The 21,743-nt window shown below is 39.8% G+C and overlaps 1 protein-coding gene across 11 annotated transcripts in view; it reads left to right on the forward strand.

The window, feature by feature from the left end:
- ARID5B (AT-rich interaction domain 5B) overlaps nt 1-21,743 on the forward strand; it is a 219,077-nt gene that overhangs the window by 75,830 nt on the left and 121,504 nt on the right. For all 11 annotated transcript variants that reach the window (XR_006194832.1, XR_006194830.1, XR_006194831.1 and 8 more), the window contains exon 4: nt 12,794-13,024. Coding sequence is in view for 3 of the 11 variants with exons in the window: in XM_042909188.1 (XP_042765122.1) it covers nt 12,794-13,024 (231 nt within the window). In the remaining 8 variants the exon portion in view is untranslated. The remainder of the gene's footprint in view (nt 1-12,793; nt 13,025-21,743) is intronic.

Below are 21,743 nucleotides of genomic sequence, written 5' to 3' on the forward strand. Positions count from 1 at the left end.
CAGGTGAGAGCTTTGGGTGAACTAATGGCCCAACTGCTCTCACTCCTGGACGGAAGGTTCAGGTGCTTAGTGCAGCACCGTCTGCAGGCAACTACACTTGTGAGCACACCTGCCGGGGTCTGGGGTGGGGGGTAACCAGAAATGAGGACACCAGTTCTGTGCCTCCAGGAGTTCATAGATAGTTGCTGGCTGGAGAGATGCCTCTTCTCCTCCCAAGAGCAACTCAGAGCACCTTCAGAAAATATAACCCCTGCCCCACATTCTCCTCTTGTTTTACTATGTAAAATAGACATAACGTTTATCATTCAATTATTTAAAATTTTTTTGATGTTTATTATTTTTGAGAGAAAGAGACAGAGAGCAAGCAGGGAAGGGGCAGAGAGAGAGGGAGACACAGAATCAGAAGCAGGCTCCAGGCTCTGAGCTCTCAGCACAGAGCCCGATGCGGGGCTCGAACTCACAAACCGCAAGATCATGACCTGAACTGTAGTTGGCTGCCCAACCGACTGAGACACCCAGGCGCCCCATCATTCAATTATTTTTTAATGTGCAGGGGCATTAATTACACTCACAATATTACGTAACCATCCTATCTATTTCCTGAATTTTTCATCATCCCAGACAGAAACTCTGCACTGGTTAAGCAACAACTCCCCATTCCCTGTCCCGTCCCCCCACAACCAGCTCCTGGCAACCTCTCTATTCTACTCTGTAAGAATTTGCCTGTTCTGGAAGGCATAGGAATAGAATCATACAGTATTTGTCCTTTGGGGTCTGGCTTATTTCACCTAGCATAATGGTTTCAAAGTTGACCCATGTTATAGCCGTGTGTCAGAACATTCCTTTTTTAAAAAAAAATTAATGTTTTTATTTATTTTTGAGACAGAGACAGAATATGAGCAGGGGAAGAGCAGAGAGAGAGGGAGACACAGAATCGGAAGCAGGCTCCAGGCTCTGACCTGTCAGCACAGATCCTGACGCGGGGCTCAAACTCACGGACTGAGATCATGACCTGAGCTGAAGTCAGACGCTTAACCAACTGAGCTACCCAGGCACCCCAGAACATTCCTTTTTATGGCTGAATAATATTCTGTTATTTGAACATACCACATTTTGTTAATCTGTTCATCTATTGGGTTGTTCCCACTTTCTGACTATTATGAATAATACTGCTGTCAACATTGGTGTGCAAGTATCGGTTTGAGTCCTTGTTTTCGATTCTTTGGGCTATATACCTAAAAGTGGAATTATTGGGTCATGTAGTAATTCTATATATAACATTGAAATAACTTCCAGACTGTTTTCCGCCACAGACAGCTGCCCCACTTTACATGCTTATCAGCAATGAATGAATGTTTGAATTTCCCCACATCCTCACCAACACTTGGGAGTTTTTGGTTTTGCATTTGTTTTTTAAGTAATAGCCATCCTAGTGTGTGCGACGTAGTTATCTCATTGTAGTTTTGATTTGCATTCCCCTAATGGTTAAAAATGTTGAGGCTTTTTTTCATGTGTCATTTGTGTAACTTCCTTGGAGAAATATCTGTTGACATCCTTTCCCCATTTTAAAATTGGATTGTTTGTCCTTTTGTTGTAGGTGCTCTTTATATATTCGGGATTTGATCCCTTATCAGATATATGATTTGGAAATGTTTTCTCACATTCTGTGGATTGTCTTTTGACTTTTTTGACAGTGTCTTTTGATGCACAAAAATTTTTAATTTTGATGTTATTTAGTTTACCTATTTTTTAATTCTTATTGCCTGTGTTTTTGGTACCATTGTGAAATCCAAAGTCATAAAGATTTTCCACTATGTTTCATAGCCTTGAGTCTTTAAAAGGATTCATTTTAAGTTAATTTTTGCATATGGTGTGAGATAAAGGTCCAGCTCATTCTTTCCCTATGAATATCTAGTTTCTGCACATCATTTGTTGGAAAGACTGTCCTTTCTCCATTGAAGGGTCTTGACTCCCTTGTCAAAAATCAGTTGGCCATATATTTGCAAGTTTATTTCTGGTTTCTTTATTCTCTTCAATCACGTTTTATCCATATGCCAATACCACACTGTTTTGATTACTATTGCTTTGTAGCAGTTTTTAAATAAGGAAATGTGAGCCCTCCAACTTCGCCTTTTTTTTTTCAAGATTGTTTTGACTGTTTGTGATCCCTTGAAATTTCATATACATTTTCCAGATGTTCTCATCTTTTAAAAAATTACACAATTAAAATGCAGGCAAACAAAGGAGAAAATAATCACAGATAATCTCACAACCTAGAAGCATCTATTATTAACAATTTTTAAGCATTTGTTTACAAAACAGCATGGGATACCACTTCACATCCTCTAGGATGGCTGTCAAAAGACAAATCATAGCAAATGATGGAGATGTGGAGACACAAGAATGCTCACACGCTGTTGGAGAAAATGTAAAATGGCACAGCCACTTGTGAAAACAGTCTGGCAGTTCCCAAAAAGGATAAACATAGAGTTACCATATGACCCAGCAATTCCATTACTGGGTATATGCACAAGAGATATAATGCACAAGAGATATATATGTCCACATAGAAACTTTTACACAAATGTTGATAACAGTATTATTCATAATAGCCAAAAAGTATAAACAACAATAATGTCTCATTTATGGAATAGATAAATAAAATTTGGCATATCTGTACAATGGAACATTATTCAGTAATAAAAAGAAAAAAGGTACTGATATACTCTACAATGAACATTTTACCAAGTGAAAGAAGCCGGTGACAAAGAACTACATACTGTATGGTTCTGTTTATATTAAATGCTGAGAATAAGCAAATCTGTAGAGACAGAAAGTAGATTAAACAGTTGCCTACGGCTGGCCAGGGGAAGGGAGATGTGGGTGCAGGAGGGTTCAGAGTTTCTTTTGGGAGAATGGAAATGTTGCACATTTGATTGTAGTGATGGATGCACAACCCGGAGAATATACTAAAAGGTTGTATACTTTAAATGAGAGAATTGTCTGATATGCAGCCCATATCTCAGTAATGCTATTAAACAAGAGACATAGGTTTGAATATATTGTTTCATACCTTTTTTTTTTTTTTACTTAATGTAACGGAATCTTTGCATGACCTGAAAGTTTTTTAATTTTGTTACTTTTAATAGACACACAGTTTAATGAAAATAGATATAGCATTCATTACATACACACACACACAAACACACACACACACACACACACACACACACACACACGTGTCAATATAAGTCAATCCTACACTGTTGGTGTTTAATTCTCCATACACATGATGGGTTTTTTCCCCTAATATAAACAATGTTGGGACTTATGAGATTTGGCCTGATCAGTGTTGATTAGTTGTGAAATAATCATGTCCTTGAAAGTCATGACAAATAGTGATTAGTCATTTTGTTAAGACACACATTTGGATCTTACATGCTGAGAAGACTGATGTGTGGAAGTTAATTATTTTGCTATTGATCTGTCCTGGATGACACCTTAATTAGGTTTATTCATGAGTGTGGGGGTTCAGGAGGGTCTCTCAAATGTGAAGGGTTTATACAGCTGCTGCAGTAATGGCATTGTGGTTCTTGAAATGTTGGCAAGTGTAAGACACAACTTGGAAATAAAAAGCCATATAGATTTATAAGGGGAAAGATGGCAGAAGTAATTATAATTATAATTTTTAAAGCCAGTTGGGCTAATGAGGTCAGGTTTCCTTCTCTTGTAACAACTTTTTCATAGTACCCGTAGAGGCTGGATCTTTGGTGTAGTTCCTTGTAAACCAAAAAAGCGTTGAGTTTAACTAGGTTCAAAGCCAATATAATCGCCTCACCTGGGCTGCTAGTAAATAAACAAATGTGTGAGTTCATCTCTGAGAAAACTTTGGGCACAATTTTTAGAGCAGGAGAAATTGTGTCTAAGCCCTGGCTCCCTGGTGCCCTCATGGGTTCTTCATACTTTCTTCTTCAGATAGTGAAATTCGTTTATACTAAAAGAGAATGACTAACTATAGTTAAACAGTTTGTGAAAGGGAGGCAAGTGAAGGTAGGCCAGGGCCCTTAGAACCACACTCCAAATGCGGTCACCACTTCACCTACGTGTCAGTCTGGCCACGTGGTCTCAACAGTACATGCACTTATTGCCTAACCACGGTCATGTGTGACACTGCCACTCGGCTGAGATGAGCCGTGTGGAAAGAAGGTGCGGAATTCTCACAGTGAAATCTAGAGTGGCTCCTGGATGTGGCTTAGAATTCAGGCACCATTTGGGAAAACCTTGGAGGTGGGGCTGCCGTGCTTCCCAGGGGGTTCGTTCGTTACTCAGAGTCATGGCAGCGTTTGGTTTTAGTTGAGCCTCGTATTGTTTTCTTTTTGGAGCGAGGAAGCAACTGTCAGGGCAAAAGCCAATATTACTGTATTAATACATGGCTTTATATTTGTGTGCCCATGTATTGGAAGGGGCTTGCTTTGGGAAACAGCTAGTTAAAAACCCTGGATTTTGCATTTGAAATATTCTTTGTTCTGTTTACAACCATGCCCTGAGATATTTTCCCACATTTTCTTCTTTATAAGTTCCCCAGTGATGTTTTCGTGGCCTATCCTGGGAAGATCTGTCTTTCCATTTATCAAAACAAATGGCAAGCTGGGGACCATTTAAAGTAGTTTTTTTAGTTAATAAAGCCAATCTCCTTGTTCTGTTATGTTAAAAGTACATTATCTTTTTTATTGCCGGTTCTCTATGGCTAGGTCTGTTTTCTGTCTTAGCAACCTCAGGGCTGCCCCACTTGCTTACTGTGTAGAGAATTACAAAATCATCAAGGGTGGGGCAGCACCAGCTGACTTACAGTACAAACCATTTCTCAAAATAACCACAACAGTGCAATACTGATGTGTAATTTACGTCACAGTATGTTTTTATGAAATAGTTTGTGGCATTTTCATTTCTATTCCGGATGGAATCTTGTTCTCTCTCCCTTCTAATCAGGCATTTAATTTATTTTTATTATTAATATTTTCCACTCCTTGTCTTGGCATGCCTCCAATTTAACAGCTTTGATGAGGGGAAAAAAAAAAAAAAGCAACCAACAACCAATCCTCCCCCGACCCCAGCTCCTCCCCAACATCAGTTTAACTGCAAATGTATTTTCCCCTTTGATGTGTACTTACTCTGGGTACTGAGTTTACTGCCTTGAGAGAGCTTGAGAAATATGGTGGGACACATTACACATTTACACGGCGTTGTAACCAGGAATTGATAAAGTTGACGTACAACTTTGGAATTTTAAACACTTTCAACCAAGTCAGGCTATTTAGTCTCCTGCTCTGCTGTCTTTTGCTTTTACGAATGTCTTTCTGTATAATGTCCTGTAATTAGAACAGGAAATCATTGAGTAACTGTAAGATGAATAAGAGCACTTAGACTGGAAGGAAAATTACCTTCCGAGAAATTATATTCTCTCTCTCCTTTTTTTTTTCCTGCATGTTACAATGTTGGTAATGATAGTAACAGCTGTAGCTACTCTTATCTGTAGAATTTTCATGCTTAGGTTTTCTGAAGTAAAAAAAAAAAAATCATTTTCAGTAATAATCAGAAATGAATGGACAGAAAATAGGAAATGCCTAATTATGACAAATATTCAGTGTCACAGCAGAGCAGCAATTAAATGGAAACTTCAATATAATTGTCAATAGCAGTAAGAATTGGAACAGTGCCAGGTATATAAAGTTGATGCTTTGCCGTGGGTTGGTTGCTAGGAGCACAGTGAAAAGTATAAAGCTTTGAGAAAGGAATGTCTAATGTAATAAAGTAACAGAAAGAAGCATAAATCATTGTAAGAGCCTCTCATATTGACATTATTTTACTTAAATTGTCTCAAAACTAGACATCAAGTTTTATAACAGGAGCAAATTCATATTTGCTTGGGGGGAAAAAAAGAACACTGTATGTTGTCTTTGAAGGACTGGGGACTTTGTGTCTCAAACGTAGCCTTCATACATATTTGGAATCTTTTAAGTGAAAATCTTTAAATGTTTGTTTCTATTGGCATCCAAATGCATTTGCCCTAATGCGATTAGAGAACTAAAGGGCAAAATACTTGGCAGATTTTTCAGTTGAGGTAATTAGGTGCAGGAAGGAACATGCATACTTTTTCCACCAGGCTCTATAAAATCCTGGTGCAAAGATTTTTTTTTTTTTTAAGATTTTTCTTTTTAAGCTTACTGATGTTAGAAGTAGATTATAGTGGTTTTCAGTAAGCATAATAGTGTGATGTTTCCCAAACAAGCCTTCCCCTTCTTCCCCCAGAATGAAAAAGAAAGTTACATTTCTAAATGTTGTGTAACAGATAAAAGCAAATTTCTCCTCCGGAATTTATGTTTTCAGCCTTCTGTGCATTTGGCCACCATTATCTGTTTAAAAAAAAAAATAGCATTATGGATATTTGAAAGTCAATGCTCCATTAATTCATTGTGTTTGCTATTTCATGCATCTCTCTTTGTATAAAGACAACTTGAGCAACGTGCTATTCAGAATGAATGCCTGCTCTTACCCTCTCCCCCCCCCCCACCCCTTCCCCATTCCCAGCCCAACTCTGAGGATTAAAGCAATGGTATACAGTTACTGTTTGAAAAGCTTGGGTGGAGTCTCACGTTATAATTACAGTTTCTCTGTGGAATTCTGTTTTGGACTTTGAAAATATATAAATAAGTGAAAAATTGACATTGAGAGAGGTTAACAAAACGTGTAATTATGATATAAGCACAGGATTAGAGTAATTTTGGTTGAGCATTACAAGCAGTGTACTTTAGGTATTAACTTTTAATAGGCAAAATTCTTTTCACTGAAGTTGAAATGAGGTTTAGTAATTTTGGGTCTCTTATTCCCTTTGAATATTTCATTTAAAAATATTTCACTTTCTTTTTTGGTGGGGAGGGGAATTGAGAAATGGGATGACATTTTAATAGAATATCATAATATGGCTTAAAATTGCAGTCTTTGGTACCAACAATTTATTGCTGATCATTTTCTGTTAACAGAAATCAAGTAATGCATACATAATCCAACCAACTATAGCTGACTAGAGTGTGTTAGAATAAGATTCCTTGGGGTAATACTTTGATTTCTTTTCCTATGTGGGTGTGGTTGAAAGAAAATCTTTGTTCCAGGAACACTCTGTTTATCTTTCGCTAAACAAATGTGCAATTTATCCATTCTTTATTCATTCTTAGATTTATCTGCTAGACCTATTATGAATTGGAAAGGGAAAAATATCCTATGCAGCATTTATTGGCAGCCTCCGTTTCATGGGTAACTGCATAGGAGTGTTTGTTTATATGTACATGAAATGCAAAAGGAGGAAAGTAGTAGCTGAGGAATTTAAATAAGAGTTCTTGAAAGGGGTTGTTTGGCTTTATTTGTTTCTTAGTATACTAGGGCAAAATAAAATGTGACAGCTGTTGAACAATTTAATAGTTTTGTAGCTGTATGAGGAAGATGTTAATTTAACGCAAAGGCTTAGGGGGAAGTTATAGGATCATGAGTTTAGATCTGGAAAACTCTTCCAAACTCATAATTTTATTCTCTGCTTTACATACTTTCCTGTGAAGGTGACTGTACTTGGGAGAATAAAATTCTTCTCCAGTTGACTAAGCATGTCTACCAAATTCTTCTAGGGTAAAGTTTCTCTGAGGTATCTTCACTCGGAGAAATTTTACCCTAGATGAATGGTTGGTTCTTTCAGATCACACCTTCACTATGGATCTTCTCTTCACTCTCACCTAGAATGTTTTCTTAACTTTCATGGAAGTCCTGAGGGTCTCATGGCTTTGTCTGTTTTTGTTGTTGCTGTTGTTTTTTTGTTTTGTTTTTGTTTTTTGTTTTTTTTTTTTTATTAAGGACAATTCCTTTCATGATGTCTAATTGTAAGGTTGGAAATTTACCTCTTTCCAAACAATGCCAAAGTTCTGGTCCAAATGGATGATTCTTTTCATAAAGAGCAAAAGTATCATAATTTTTTGGTTTGGTAGTAGTAAGTAGCATTGCCACATTAAACCAGGTCCCAGCTGGACCTCTAGATTCTTAGTATGGAAGAGGTTAATGAGGCACAGGGGTTCTGGGCTTGCACAACCTGAAGTTGGCTTTAGTTCCTATTATATGGGTAGAAAGTAGGAAGCTGATATACACAATCCTCCACTTATCCATGGAGGATACATTCCAAGACCCCGGGTGGATGCCTGAAACTGCAGATAGCACCAAACCCTATATATGCTGTTTTTTCCTATTCATACACACCTGTGAAAAAGTTGAATTTATCAGCTGGGCACAGTAAGAGATGAATAATAATAACTAATAATAAAATTGAACACTAATAACGATATACTGTAAGAAAAGTTATGTGAAAGTAGTCTCTCTCAAAACACCTTATACTGTACTCACCCTTGTTCTGTGATGATGTGAGATGATTGGATGCCCGAGTGAGGAGAACAAGTGAGGTGGATGATGTAGGCATTGTGACGTGGTGTTAGGCTACCACTGACCTTCTGATGATATGTCAGAAGGCGGATCATCTGCTTCCAGACCGCCGTTGACCACAAACCGCAGAAAGCGAAACCGCAAAAAGCGAGACCACTGTACATGAAAGATGTGTCAGTGCTGCTAGATCATTACAATGTGACTTGCGATGTTCCCAAATAACAGCAAGCTAACTGAACCGGAGTAGAACCTGGCTTGTAGCTGGCTGAATTCTACAGTTCTTGATGAAACAGAGGTTTTGTATTTTACATGACCAAAAGCCATCATCCTCCTCCCTAATATTGTAAGTTGCTTAAATTTCTAAAATAATATGTCAAATAAACAAAGATTTTCTTTCAACCACAGCCACATAGGAAAAGAAATCAAAGCGTTACCTTAATGATAATAATTTTGCTATTATTAGTATTTGTGACATTTTGTCATAATGAAAAGCCCGTCAAACTTGGAATTAAAAGACCAGGTGGCAGTCTCACCTCTGTCACTTTGCTTCCTTGAGATCCCGAACTAGTCACTTGGGTGTCTGAACTTGTTACCCCACCTGTGAATTGGGGGATGTTCAGAAGCAGTAAATCCTACTAATAGGGTTGTTGTGAGGAACAGAAGAGATGTGTTTTGTGAAAGACCCTTGTAAATTTTTGTGTTCTATTATCAGTACTAGAAATCATAGTATTTCTAAACAAATAGTCCCTCTGTCCCTTGTATTTTTGGCTAAGAGCGCTTGTTTTCATTTGGGGTCTTCTGTGACACCTACAACAATCCTGGGAAAGTGGCAAGAAGAAGGGAATTCGGTCCTATATTCTTTTCTGGATACAGTGGGGGTTTTGATAGAAGCATATACCTAAAAACAAGTTATAAATATATATATTCTTGGGAACCCCAACTTAAGATGTTTCAACTTAACAATTTTTTGACTTTACAATTATGTAAAAGCGATACGCATTCAATAGAAACTGTACTTTGAGTTTGAATGTGAATCTTTTCCCAGGCTGGCGATATGGGCACAATACTGTTTGGTGCCTGCCATCAGCCCCCAGCCACAACTCCCAGTCAACCACACGGTCACGAGGGTCAACAACTGACACACTGGTACTATTCTGTACCCACGCAACTATTCTGTTTCTCACTTTCAGTAAAGTACTCAATAAATAACATGAGATATTCAATACTTTATTATAACATAGGCTTTGTGTTAGATAATTTTGCCCAATCTCAGTGTTCTGAGCACATTTAAGGTAGGTGAGGCTAAGCTACGGCGTTTGGTAGATTGGGTGTATTCAATGTCTTTTCAATTTAGGGTATTTTCAACTTATAATGGGTTGTCGAGACATATTCCCATTGAAAGTGGAGTGTGTGTGTGTGTGTGTGTGTGTGTGTGTGTGTGTGTTTACACATACATACAGAAACAAATCAAAACCCAAACTGAATAAGTTATTACACATCTGTGCAAAAGCTAAATTCAGACTCTGAGGTAGTGGTTTCAAAGTTTAATGTGCATGAACTACTTGGGAGTTTGTTAAAAATGTAAATTCCTGGGCCCCAACCTTCAAGATTCTGAGTTAGTGGTTCTCGATAGGCCCCTAGGGCCTGCCTTTTTACAGTTACTCTATGCGATTCTGATGCGGGCAGTCCTGGGAGCACTCTTAGAAGTAATATCTCCAAAATGAATGGATATCATAGGACATATTTCCATGACTTGGACCAGAGGGAAATTGCTAGCTTTTCTTCCAACAGAAAGAGGATTCATGGCTTGGCTTGTGTTTTGGGAACTGCATGAAGAAAGAGGGATAAATGTTTGGAGCTAGGATGAGGTGAAGAGAAAAAAACAAAAACAAACAAACAAAAAACAACAACAACAAAAACCAGGTCATTTCTAAGCACGAAAGATAGTCAGGGAGCAGATTCCAGAGAATTAGGGAGAGGTTAGAGATGGCATTATCATGAAAAATGATCAGAGAAAAACAGAAAGAGAATGAAGGGACAAGAAGGAAGTGAAATGGTCCCAAGAACGCAGGTGACATCTTCTGCTATAAAACTAACCCTGAAGCATCCATTCTTCTGCCATCATTCCACCTGAAAAGCAGGATGCCCTCCATTTCATTTCAAGACCACTTGGAGAAACTAGTGCAACCATTGCCCCCGTACAGAAAGCCAACAGCACAACCAAGATAGAATTTTGGAAGCTGTGTATAGATTTGCACAGTATTTACTCTTTACAGACATGGTATTAGGTGACGAGCATGCTGAAATAAGTCCTCAGAGTCCGTGGTTATACCCTCTCTCATCCACAACGTCTTGGACAAATACAGCATAATAATACAGTTGACATGTTGGGGGCCGCTTCAGTGCTCTGGAGTTCTGATGATGTTTGGTGGATAGTTCCTATAAAATTCTTTGTGCTTGAACTCTATAGAAAGCACAGATTTGAACCCAACGTGTGAACTAGGGTCTGGGTCTGCCATAAAAATCTCAAATTTAAATGCCTTGGGGCATATTTCAGCATCTTAAAAACTGTACTTCATTTGGGGACTTGCCTTCAATGTAAACATATTTCCTTTTAATTCAGTATGGCAGCTGACAAAGTGACTACCCACAACCAGGCAGGAGTCTAAGAAATGTAAACTGTTAAAAGATGTCATCTTGAAAGCAGCTAAACATCTCCATTCTCGAAGAAGCCTCCAGCCTGAGGAACTAAGTGAACATAATTAGAAATACATCTGGGTATTGGCCTCCTATCTGAAAAGGTCACATGCACACCTTCCACTGGTACTGGTTATATTCTATCATTTGTTCTGTCCTGACTCATTTGTCTCCCACTGGTTACCAGATGGCCACGATAATGTTGGTATCCTTAACAACTGTCTTGTGCAATTCCCTGCAGCATGGTAAGGACTCAAAATATTGAGTGTTTTCCCTTTGGATAAGCCAGTGACATATCTGGGAATTGCTTACAAACGCCCTGACGGAGTGGTTATAAAGAGTGATGGCAGACTGGGTCATGGAGCCCAAATTCAGCTTGACATTGTGCAGGTGGCAGGCTACCAAAGGGGAGTTTTTGCCATTTCTCAGGCTTAAGATGAAGGCAGGATTCCTCCATGCAGAATCTGGTTTTTATAAATAATCACTTAATATAGAGAGGTGCAGATAAACATTAAGATCATTGTAAAAGAGAGTTTCATTAAAGTGGCTGAAATGTTCTGAGCTAAGTTGGTTCTGATGGAGCTGTCACAAGGATGCTTGGGGAGTCCTCTCAGCATGGTTCTCTGAGATGTGCCAAGTTACCAGATGGATTGGAGGAACATTAGAAGGCAGGGGGTAGGAGAAGGGGGGAGGGCAAAGAAGGTGGAGGTATCAATCAAGTTGGGATAGATCATGCTGCAAAAACAAATAACCCCCCAAATCACAGCCTCACTTACAACAACAAAGGTTCCTTTTGTGCTTGTGTTCTGTGTCCATTTAGGATCAAGGAGGGGTCTCTGCTCCATGTGATTCTTACTCCAAGACCCTGACTTGCAGAGTAGCCACTATCTGAATCATTACAGATGCCCAGGACAAAGGGAAAGAGAGTGTTGTCAGTCAAACACTGGCCCCTAAAGTAGCCACTCACTTCTGTCACATTTTATTGGCCAAAACAAGTCACATGGTCACTTGACTCCAGTGGGCCAGGAAGCACGGTCTTTCCACACTACCATAAAGAGAACCAGAAATATTTGTTGAATGGCACTACCCACCACCAGATTTGATGATGATGCTATTTGAACTTATGGACATCTCTCTGGGGCCAGATGACCTTTACAGAGACTTCCAGCACTGAAAGAATATATAATCCAAAAATGTAGCAATACCAGACTCTGGAAATATGTATAAAGAAGCTCCACAAAATTCTGATTTTTCCTATGATGAGTGACTTTAATGCTTAAAATATATATCAGACTCTTTCAAAACAGTTTTTTGGTTCTGCTGCTTTCTGGTGACCCAAACATTGCTTAATCTGTCTATGAGATCACCCCATCTCTTTCTTTTCCCCACTTTTTCTTTTCCCTGTCAGTAACCCGAGGCTTTTTAGTGGAATTGGGTTGGTGAGGTGGGGCTGGGAGAATGCCCACGTCAGCCAGACAGAGACAAACATGACCTGGTAGAAGAGTCTCACTGAAGACACATTTTAATACAAAACCAGAGTGATCACTGAAATCATGCCATAGCCTGGACAGTTCTTTGTTGGAGGGAAGAAAGTAATGGGAGCTTTTTCTCGTTTGTCTAGGGGAGGACGATGAAGAAACCAACGTGATCGTTCTCAGCTACCCTCAGTACTGCCGGTACCGATCGATGCTGAAACGCATCCAGGATAAGCCGTCTTCCATTCTAACAGACCAGTTTGCGTTAGCCCTGGGGGGCATTGCGGTGGTCAGCAAGAACCCTCAGATCCTGTACTGTCGAGACACGTTTGACCACCCAACTCTCATTGAAAATGAGAGTATATGCGATGAGTTTGGTGAGTCTTTTTTTTTTTTTTTCCTACCTGAAACTTGCGCGTGTGTGTTTAGTTGTTTTTGGTTCTTGTAAAGAGTGGTGATGGGGAACAAGGCTTATTTTCACAATCTCTGTGTGCCACCCCTCCCCTACCCTCCCCCCAAAATTATTGTGGCATGAAGTGTCATTGCCTCTTCGGCAGCCTCTGTTTACCAGGGTAAAAGGTTATTATTTAGAATTTGTTGTTCAGTATAGGGTCCAAAGTTGCTTGGTCGACCTTGAAATTGGACTTTCAGACAAGAAGCTTCCGTGTTAGTTCTTTCTTTGAAGGCTTTGGCTATTTGGATACTGATTTTTGTTTTTAATTGATCACGCCCTTTTCCATGTTATAAGGAACTATAAAAATGCACCAGTTGTGACTACTTCAGTACTATAAAGGTGAACAGATAGACTGATGATAGATCCCCATGCCTCTTAATTTTTTTCATATATATGTATGTATGCACATATATATCCATCTTTGGTGGGCACAGTGTATAAAAAATATAGAGAGATTTATTTATATATCTATATTCAGATATCTGTGTATATTTTTATACTTATTTATATATCTATATTCAGATATCTATATATATTTTTTGTACACCATGCCCACCAAAGATGGATATATGCACACATATCTTTATCTGCATCTCTGCCTAGCTGATCAGTCATGTGTCTCTATAGATAGAAGTGAAGGAGGAGAAGAGATATACATTTGGGAGACCTTGCATGATGCAGTGAATGACTGGAGGCAAGCCAGGGTCACATCTCTCACATCTTCATTTTCTCATCTGTTTGTTGAAGAGACTGGCTCATATCGTGGTTCTCAACAGGCTGGGCAGGGATATCAGAATGCCCTGGGGGTGCTTTATCAAGCAATAAATGTTCCCTGGAAATTCCTGTACTTACAGAGGCATGAAACTCCCCCACCTACCCCTTCTTTGGGAATTGCCACCATGGAGCGACCAGTATGATGACCGACCCATGCTGAATCTCTCATGGGTCCTGGGGTGAAGAAGAGTCTGAGACCACTGGCCCAGAGGGAGCACTAATGGGGTCCCCTTGAGTTGGAACACTCCTTGATTCCATCGGCTAATGTTTTCCCAAGGATCCCTAGTTTGTGGGTTATTCAGATTCAGATTATTCTGCTAAACAATTGCAGGCCTCAGCATGGTTTGAGAAATCCACTGTATTCATGACCTAGGCAGCCTTCCACCTGTTTCAGGGGGGTGTTGTACGTAGGGGTGAGGATGAGGGGATGACGTATAATCCAACAAGGAAGGGAGGAAAGAAGTAGGGCACCTAGGTTCATCGGACCTGGCTTTTTCTTTTTTCCTTACAAACTTTTTTGTTGGATGCCTTTCACAGCTCTGGCTTACTGAACGACTGCCATTCTATAAGAGAATAGTAGTGTTTCTATAAGTTATTTTCTCCTTTTTCCAAGAAGAATTGTTTAATACTCGAATAACCTTTTGTATTCAAGTAGATGAATGTATCCAATACATTTTTTAATACCTTCTCTTTTCAGATCAACCTCTACAAATCTTCCCTTTTTAACACTTCTGTTTTGAGGGTTGTTTTTTTTCCCCATATCCCTGACGTCCAAACCCCTCTGTCCTGCTTGCCACTGAAGAGGTCTGTAAATTTCTGACACAAAATAAAACTGAAAGAATGCTTTCCCTCACTTAAGAGTATTCAAAGAGCATCACAATGTAACATGATGAAAAATGTTTTAACCTTTTTGGCTAATTTAAGAGTTATTAGTCATTGAGCTTGAAAGCTGTTGTGTCTGGAATTGGTAATAGAAAGAAGTTCCAATTTAACAGTGATCACAATGGTTGTTAAGAGTTCCTAAATTAGTTTTAAATGTTCTCACAAACACAAGCATCTGACTTTTGAATGTTTTCCTGAACTTTCTTCTGGTAAAGCTAATTTTAATGCTGTTTTTCTTCTCCAGCCTCTTAAAGTGGAAGCTTTCTTTTGGAATAAAGGTACCTTTAAAGAGCTTTTAGATGGCTAGCCTAATCATTAGAATATTAGATTTTTCTTTAATCTTTAATATTAGTTGAGTTTGTACTTCGTATAGTATTTCATTCTCCTAAGTGGACACCCTTTCCCCCCGCAAAAGAGCTTATTTTGACCTGATTTGCATACCTTCGCCAACATCCCTCCCCCACCTTCCACGTTGGGTCACACATCTAAACTTCCAGAAAACACCCTTTTAAACCTCCAATTGGTTGTATTTGAAAGCAACATGGGTTAAAGAGTTTGTTAAAATGTGGGGTTGGGTTTCTCCAACCAACTAACAGTTGGTAGGAGAACATAAATTTCATTAGCATTAAACAAATGTTCCTAATATTAAACACTGCCAGATGACTGAAGCACTTCTGTCAGATTACCGCGAGTGCCAGGGGGCCCACAGATGAATTTTCTACACAGTATATATTCTGTACCACACGTTTGGTGACTTCAGTAATTGGTCAAATGTAATTTAGGTAACAGTATGCCTAGGCTGTAAAAATCAAATTTTATTAGCCATATCACCAGGTGGGTGAATGGTGGAGCTGATGGCAAAGGGTTTATAGCATTTATCAGCTACACCTTTGACACATGGAATTCATAAATTGCCATAACATACCTGCAAGGCCCTTCTCAAAAGGACAGTGTCTGCTTTCCTATGATTAAATAATGTTTGTTTTATTAACTAATATATTTTCTGCTTTCTCCTCTTAAATGGGATTATGGAGTGGGGGTGAGAGAGGGCATTCAGAAGATAAATAAAACACGGTTCTTGCTTGCTTGGAGGATTTAAAAATCTAATTGGGGAAGACAGGATTAACACACCTGAAAGGTTAACTAATGTTACAAGAAAGTCAATGATTAAGTATTTGGTGAGTGTTGCAGAAAGCAAGCACAGGAGGAATTTAGCACTGGGCTGGCCGGGGCAGGGAGGGGGGTGATCCTTGGAGGGGGGTCAGGGAAAGCCTCATGAAAAAGGCAAGACTGGGTCTGGTTTTAAAGGACAGGGAGAGGGGCGCCTGGGTGGCTCAGTCAGTTAAGCATCTGACTTCCACTCAGGTCATGGTCTCACAGCTTTTGGGTTCGAGCCCCGCATTGGGTTCCACGCCAACAGCACAGAGCCTGCTTGGGATTCTGTCTCTCCCACTCTCTCTGCTCCTCTCCCACTCGTGCTTTCTCTCTCAAAAGTAAATAAATAATAAAAACTTAAGAGAAAAAAAAAAAGGATAGGGAGAAAGGCTAATAGAAAAGTTTTGGAAATACCTAGATCACTGACAATTCATGTCCTGACTCTCCATGTTAAGAATGGCTGCCTTCACCCTGGGTGAACCGTTGGCCTTCCCTTACTTGGTTTGCCCCCAATAAATGGACTGGTGCCTTCTCTTTACCAGGGGGACAGGAATATGAGTCTGTGGACCAGGGCTGGGACGAACCCAGGCAGTGGCTTTAGAGCCTAAACTAGGCTTTCTTGGGCAGAGATGACCCACATCCTCTGTGCGTGTGACAGCCTCTTCCAACTGCTCAGACATCATCACCCCTCCCCACTGTTTCAATGTTGTCCACTGAATAACAGGTTTAATTGAACAATAAAAGTAAGGCTTTTAAATCTACAATGAATTCCTATAAATAAATTCTCCGTGGAATTTTATGAAGCTGTTTAATGAAAAGTTTGATTAGAAACTATTAAAGAAAAATAGAATAGATGAAATTTCATCATTTAGTCCCACATTACAGTGGTGTCATTTTGATTTTTATTTACATTGAGATATTCAGAATAGAGTAAATATATCCTGGTTTTAATTAACTATCCTCCTTACTTGGGAAAGGTTATTTTAGGCTTGAAGGGTTTTGATAGCATACCATCTGCTTTCGTCCCTGTATTTTATTCAAGTCCCTTCCCTGCTTACAGCGCTGTGCGATATCTAAACCTATGACATAAGCATAAATCGAATCATATTAATGGCAGGTGATTGAAAAGCTTGAGCCTCGACATCCTGCCTGAATCCTTCCGTCTTGTCAGTTACAATGCTCTTAAAGGCAATGTGCTGTTTTCTCAGCACAAGAAAATGGACTATTTTTAAAACTAAAGCAATGGACTCCCCATTAAAGCATTGCGAAAACTGATTGTATTGCACATGCAATTAGGAAATGAGATTATAATAATAATGAAGGGAAAGTGACATTACGAATGACAATTTTTCTCATAAAAATCTCTCCCCTGTGCATAATTCCTGCCCCCACTGTCCTGTTAGACTCTCCTAGCACGAGGCATTCTTCAACCATCCCCCTACCTTGCTTTTACCTCTTTTTATAATTTGATTCCTCTTTTGTAAAACGCATACCATCATTTATATCATGCTATTGTCTGGACGGTAGGAAAAACATACACGTGCACCCATTTTGCCTATTTTCCCTGTTAGAACAATGAAATGCCTACCAGTTTGTCATGTGTGCTGTTTACATGACTATCACACGATTGATTTCACATGTGTGAAGTGTTGACAGCCAACTCCAAACAGAGGTGTGCACAGTACAGTAGGTACATGGACAACTTTAAGGTACCAGCTTTATCAGATGTAAGGTGGACCCAGTATATATAAATGAGATGAAATCAGTCCGTAAATATGGGTGGAACTAAATGGATTAAGATATGGTTAATTAAAAATATAACAAAAGATACGGTTTATTTTAGTCTGAGTTTTGAATTACAAAGAAACATAAGACATTCTCCTAAGTTCTTTGGAGTCAGGGTGTGTGTGTGTGTTTGTGTGTATGTGTGTTCCTTGACCAAGGAATGGGATGGAGTTAAAGGAAGGATGTGGTAATTCACCTGAAAAGAGCAGAGATGAGATGGACTGCCATCTTGGCATTTGGTCCACGTGCAGGAAACCATGAGGTCCTACCCTCAGGGAGAAGGTGGCTACATCAGCATTAAAACATATCCTTTGCTGAAGCACAAGGAGCATGGCACCATTTAGGAGAAAGAAGTGCCAGGCTTACAAACAGGTACAGTATTAATCAAGGCTCGCCTGTCTGATTTGCTATTCCTCTGGGCAAGAGATGTAAGTCCCCTCACTTGTCCCATCTTTAAAACCGGGTAGTAATAGCTCATCACCAGACTCAGACTAAATCTGTATCCGCTTGACCAAAAAAAAGTCCTCGTGGTGAATGAAGATTCTCTACTGTTTCTATTAGAACTTAGGACTTAGACAACTTAGAATCATCTACACTGATCTTGCTCTGTAAATAATAAAGGAACTGTTCCTCTAAGGCCCTGGGACTCTTTCTAGAACCATAATGGAAAAGAAAACTTTCCTACTTTTTACAGTATGTTTTAAAGAATCTTTTCTGACTCTGCACTGAACTTTCCATTTCTGTTTTCCTGTTGGGTGAAATAATGACATTCTAGACAAAAGAAGAAAAAGCCAAGGGAGGGAGGAAAACAGAAGAGGGAATGAAACTTTGACTTCTTATGAAAGAAAATTCAGGATGCATAAAATTATTTTGAAGCAGAGGACGAGCTGGACTGTGCCTCTTCCCTCTAAACATCACATGTTTTGCTGGAAATGAAAGGAAAGGCAGTTGTTTTGTTAAGGATCATGGGAATTTGTAAGTGAGTAAACATTTTTTTTTCCTTGCCAAAGTAGGTTTCATGGTCACAGTGGATTTCGATGATCAAATGGCCTTGCTCCTGGCCCCTGTCCACATTCAGGCTTTTGCTGCCTGCCTGCAGTGCCCACTGATCTCCCAAATGATAACAAGGCAGATGTTTCTCTTTAATTGAAGCAGAGTGGAAAAGGAGCCATGCTTCTTGTATATTGCTATTTATGCAGAAGACCTTAACCTTCAGAGATCTCTCTTGGAGGACTGTTTTGTCTTGGAAATTTTCTAGAGATTCTGTTTGCCATTAGATAGTGGCCTACCCAGGACCATGCTTGGTACTTTCTGTTTATTGCAAGTGCTGCCCAAGTAGGGGCAGAGGAATGTTTAAGTTCATCATACAACGTAGTAAATGTAGTGGTATATCGGATGTGCTCAATAGTACATGTAATGATTAACATATGGCCTTGGCTTCCAGGACGCTAAGACACAAAGAGGGCTGGAGAGCAGACCTCCTGGGGCAGAGCGTTGGAAGCTAGGGTACCATCTCTGTGGAGGGTTAACGAACAGAATTTTTATGTTGTTACTGCAAGTTAACTTTCAGAGTCATGCTATATGGAATGGGTAGGATTCATGGATTTCTTTTCTATTTTTGGAACTTGAAGGGATATTTTAAAATAACTGTGGACTCCTTTTGTAGCCGAGGGGACTCAATGGGTTATTAAAAACTATTTGGACTCACGGGTACAACAAACTCTTGTTCACTCCAGAAGAAAGGATTTGTGTCTATATTGGCTAATATTTCACCTAGCATTTCATTTAGAAAAGCAAGAAAGTTATATCCCATTACATTAGCAAGATCAACATATTCCTCTCTAGGGTGAAATAGATATTTTTATCAGTTAACACACACACACACACACACACACACACACACACACACACACACACAACAGGAAAGAACCAGGTCATTGAAAAATCACAGGCAAAAGTGCTACTTAGGGTAGGGATGGTAGAATGAGGATCAGAATAAGTCTGTATTCGCTTGATTTGTAAAATCCTCTTGATAGCAAAAGATACCCTCTAACCCCCTTCATTCTATCTGCTCAAGGAAATTGTATTGATTAAAGTTCCTTGGACTGTAGCGAGGCTGTCTGGGGATGCTGGGAGCCCACCACAGTGCCTGATACTCAGTACGTTCTTGTCCATTTATGCATTGCACCAATATCTATTACACACCTACCATGTGCCAGGTATTGTTCTTGTCCCTGTGCACACAGTTGTAAATAAGACAAAACAATTTATACTCCTAATGATCTTACAGTGTGGTATGTGGGGAGAAGATTGGGAAAATATGGGATAGGCATGCCATGGGTATTAACCATACCTCAAGAGCTGTGAGGATTAGGACACTTAGATGGTCCATGGCAAGTACCACTTAAGTACTCATCATTAACTAAGTCTTCTTGTACCTCTTGCACCACGCCACACAACCTTACCCACCTACCAAGTCCATAGTGGTTCCTCAAAAAAACATTTATAGAATTATTTCATACCTATACAGACTACTGGGGAAATGAGGTATCATTTGCTAGTAAAGATCATTCAACAACCACTCATTCCAGAAATACTTGTTTGTCCTTCTGCATGGAATGTGTTTCCCCAGATATCATGGGTCTGGCTTCTTCTCATCATTGCATGCTCAGCTCAGATGTCTGCTCCCCAGACAAGTCTTCTCTGACTTGCCCCTTTTCACGTGTTCCGCTGTACCCCGTCACCCAACATATACTTACCGTCCTATAACTTATCTCTATCTGAGATTAACTATCATATTTGTTTTGTTATATGTTTATCGTCTGTCTCCCCCATCCCCACCTGTGTTATAATGTAAGCTCTTTAAGAGAGGGTTCACGTGGGGCACCTGGGTGACTCAGTCAGTTAAGTGTCTGGCTCTTGATTTTGGCTCAGGTCATGATCTTACAGTTTGAGAGTTCGAGCCCTGCCTCCCTGCTTGGGATTCTCTCTGTCTGCCCCTCCCACGCTCGCTCTCTCTCTCTCAATAAATAAGTAAACTTTAAAAAAAGCGGGTTCACAACCCTGTACCCACCCAGGGACCAGAACAATACTAGACACACAGTAGGTGTGTAATAAATATTGGGTTAAATGAGTGAGTGGATGCATAAATACTCTGTGTCAATATCATTGCTCTCCCCCATTTTTTGAAGTAAGAACACTTATGCACAGTAAAGTTACCTATCAAGTGGCAGAACCAGGGTTTGAACCTAGACACTCTGGCTCAGCGTCCATGCTCTGAACAATGACACTAGACTGCCTTTCAGCTTGGACCTGGCTCAGAAAGATCTTTCCAGCTTCCTAAGATCCGGCTGCCTGGAAACAGATAACTGGTCACCAGCTCTCTAGATAATGAATATACAGTGGGTTCTGTAGGCTTTACAGAGACTGGTGTGTGTTGGAGAGGTTAGGAGAGGAATGATCATGACAATTCAAAATCTGATCAGGAAACGTTGATGCCAGCCACCGTCCTCGCTCGTCTGTATTCTACCAGCCTCCCTGATTCAGCCTTCGCTGGCCTGCGGTCTCTTCTGCACACCAGCCAGAGTGGTGCTCCCCATCTCATCACACAAGCAGGTATAAATAGAGAGCCCTGTGAGAGCTGGAGGTTGAAAGGGGCAGATAGTAAACTGCCCTGTGTTCCCATGGACTCTTTTTAAGGCACGGGGTTGTGATGCTGACAGGACTTTGATTATACACCTCTCTGTAATTTTCTGCTTAGGAACGCATTGGCTTTCCCAACTTGGCATCCTCCCTTAATGAAAAAATTATAGGTCTAATTTCAAAAAATGAAATGTATGCAAGCTTTCCTGCTTCTGTCACTTCTTTATTCCTGTAGCACATAAATCATTTCCCTTCTTAAAATTAAATTTTGCTTGCCATGATCTGGTAATGGGTTTTCAAAGGAGGCAGACTAGCCAAGCTCTTGGCACAGGTGCAGGCGGCACTGCCTGCTCAGGAAATCTTCTCATCGCTGGCTGGCGTGGGCCTCGACTCCATCATCTGGG

The sequence above is a fragment of the Panthera leo genome, chromosome D2, assembly GCF_018350215.1.
Source record: "Panthera leo isolate Ple1 chromosome D2, P.leo_Ple1_pat1.1, whole genome shotgun sequence".
Classification (NCBI taxonomy): Eukaryota; Metazoa; Chordata; class Mammalia; order Carnivora; family Felidae; genus Panthera; species Panthera leo.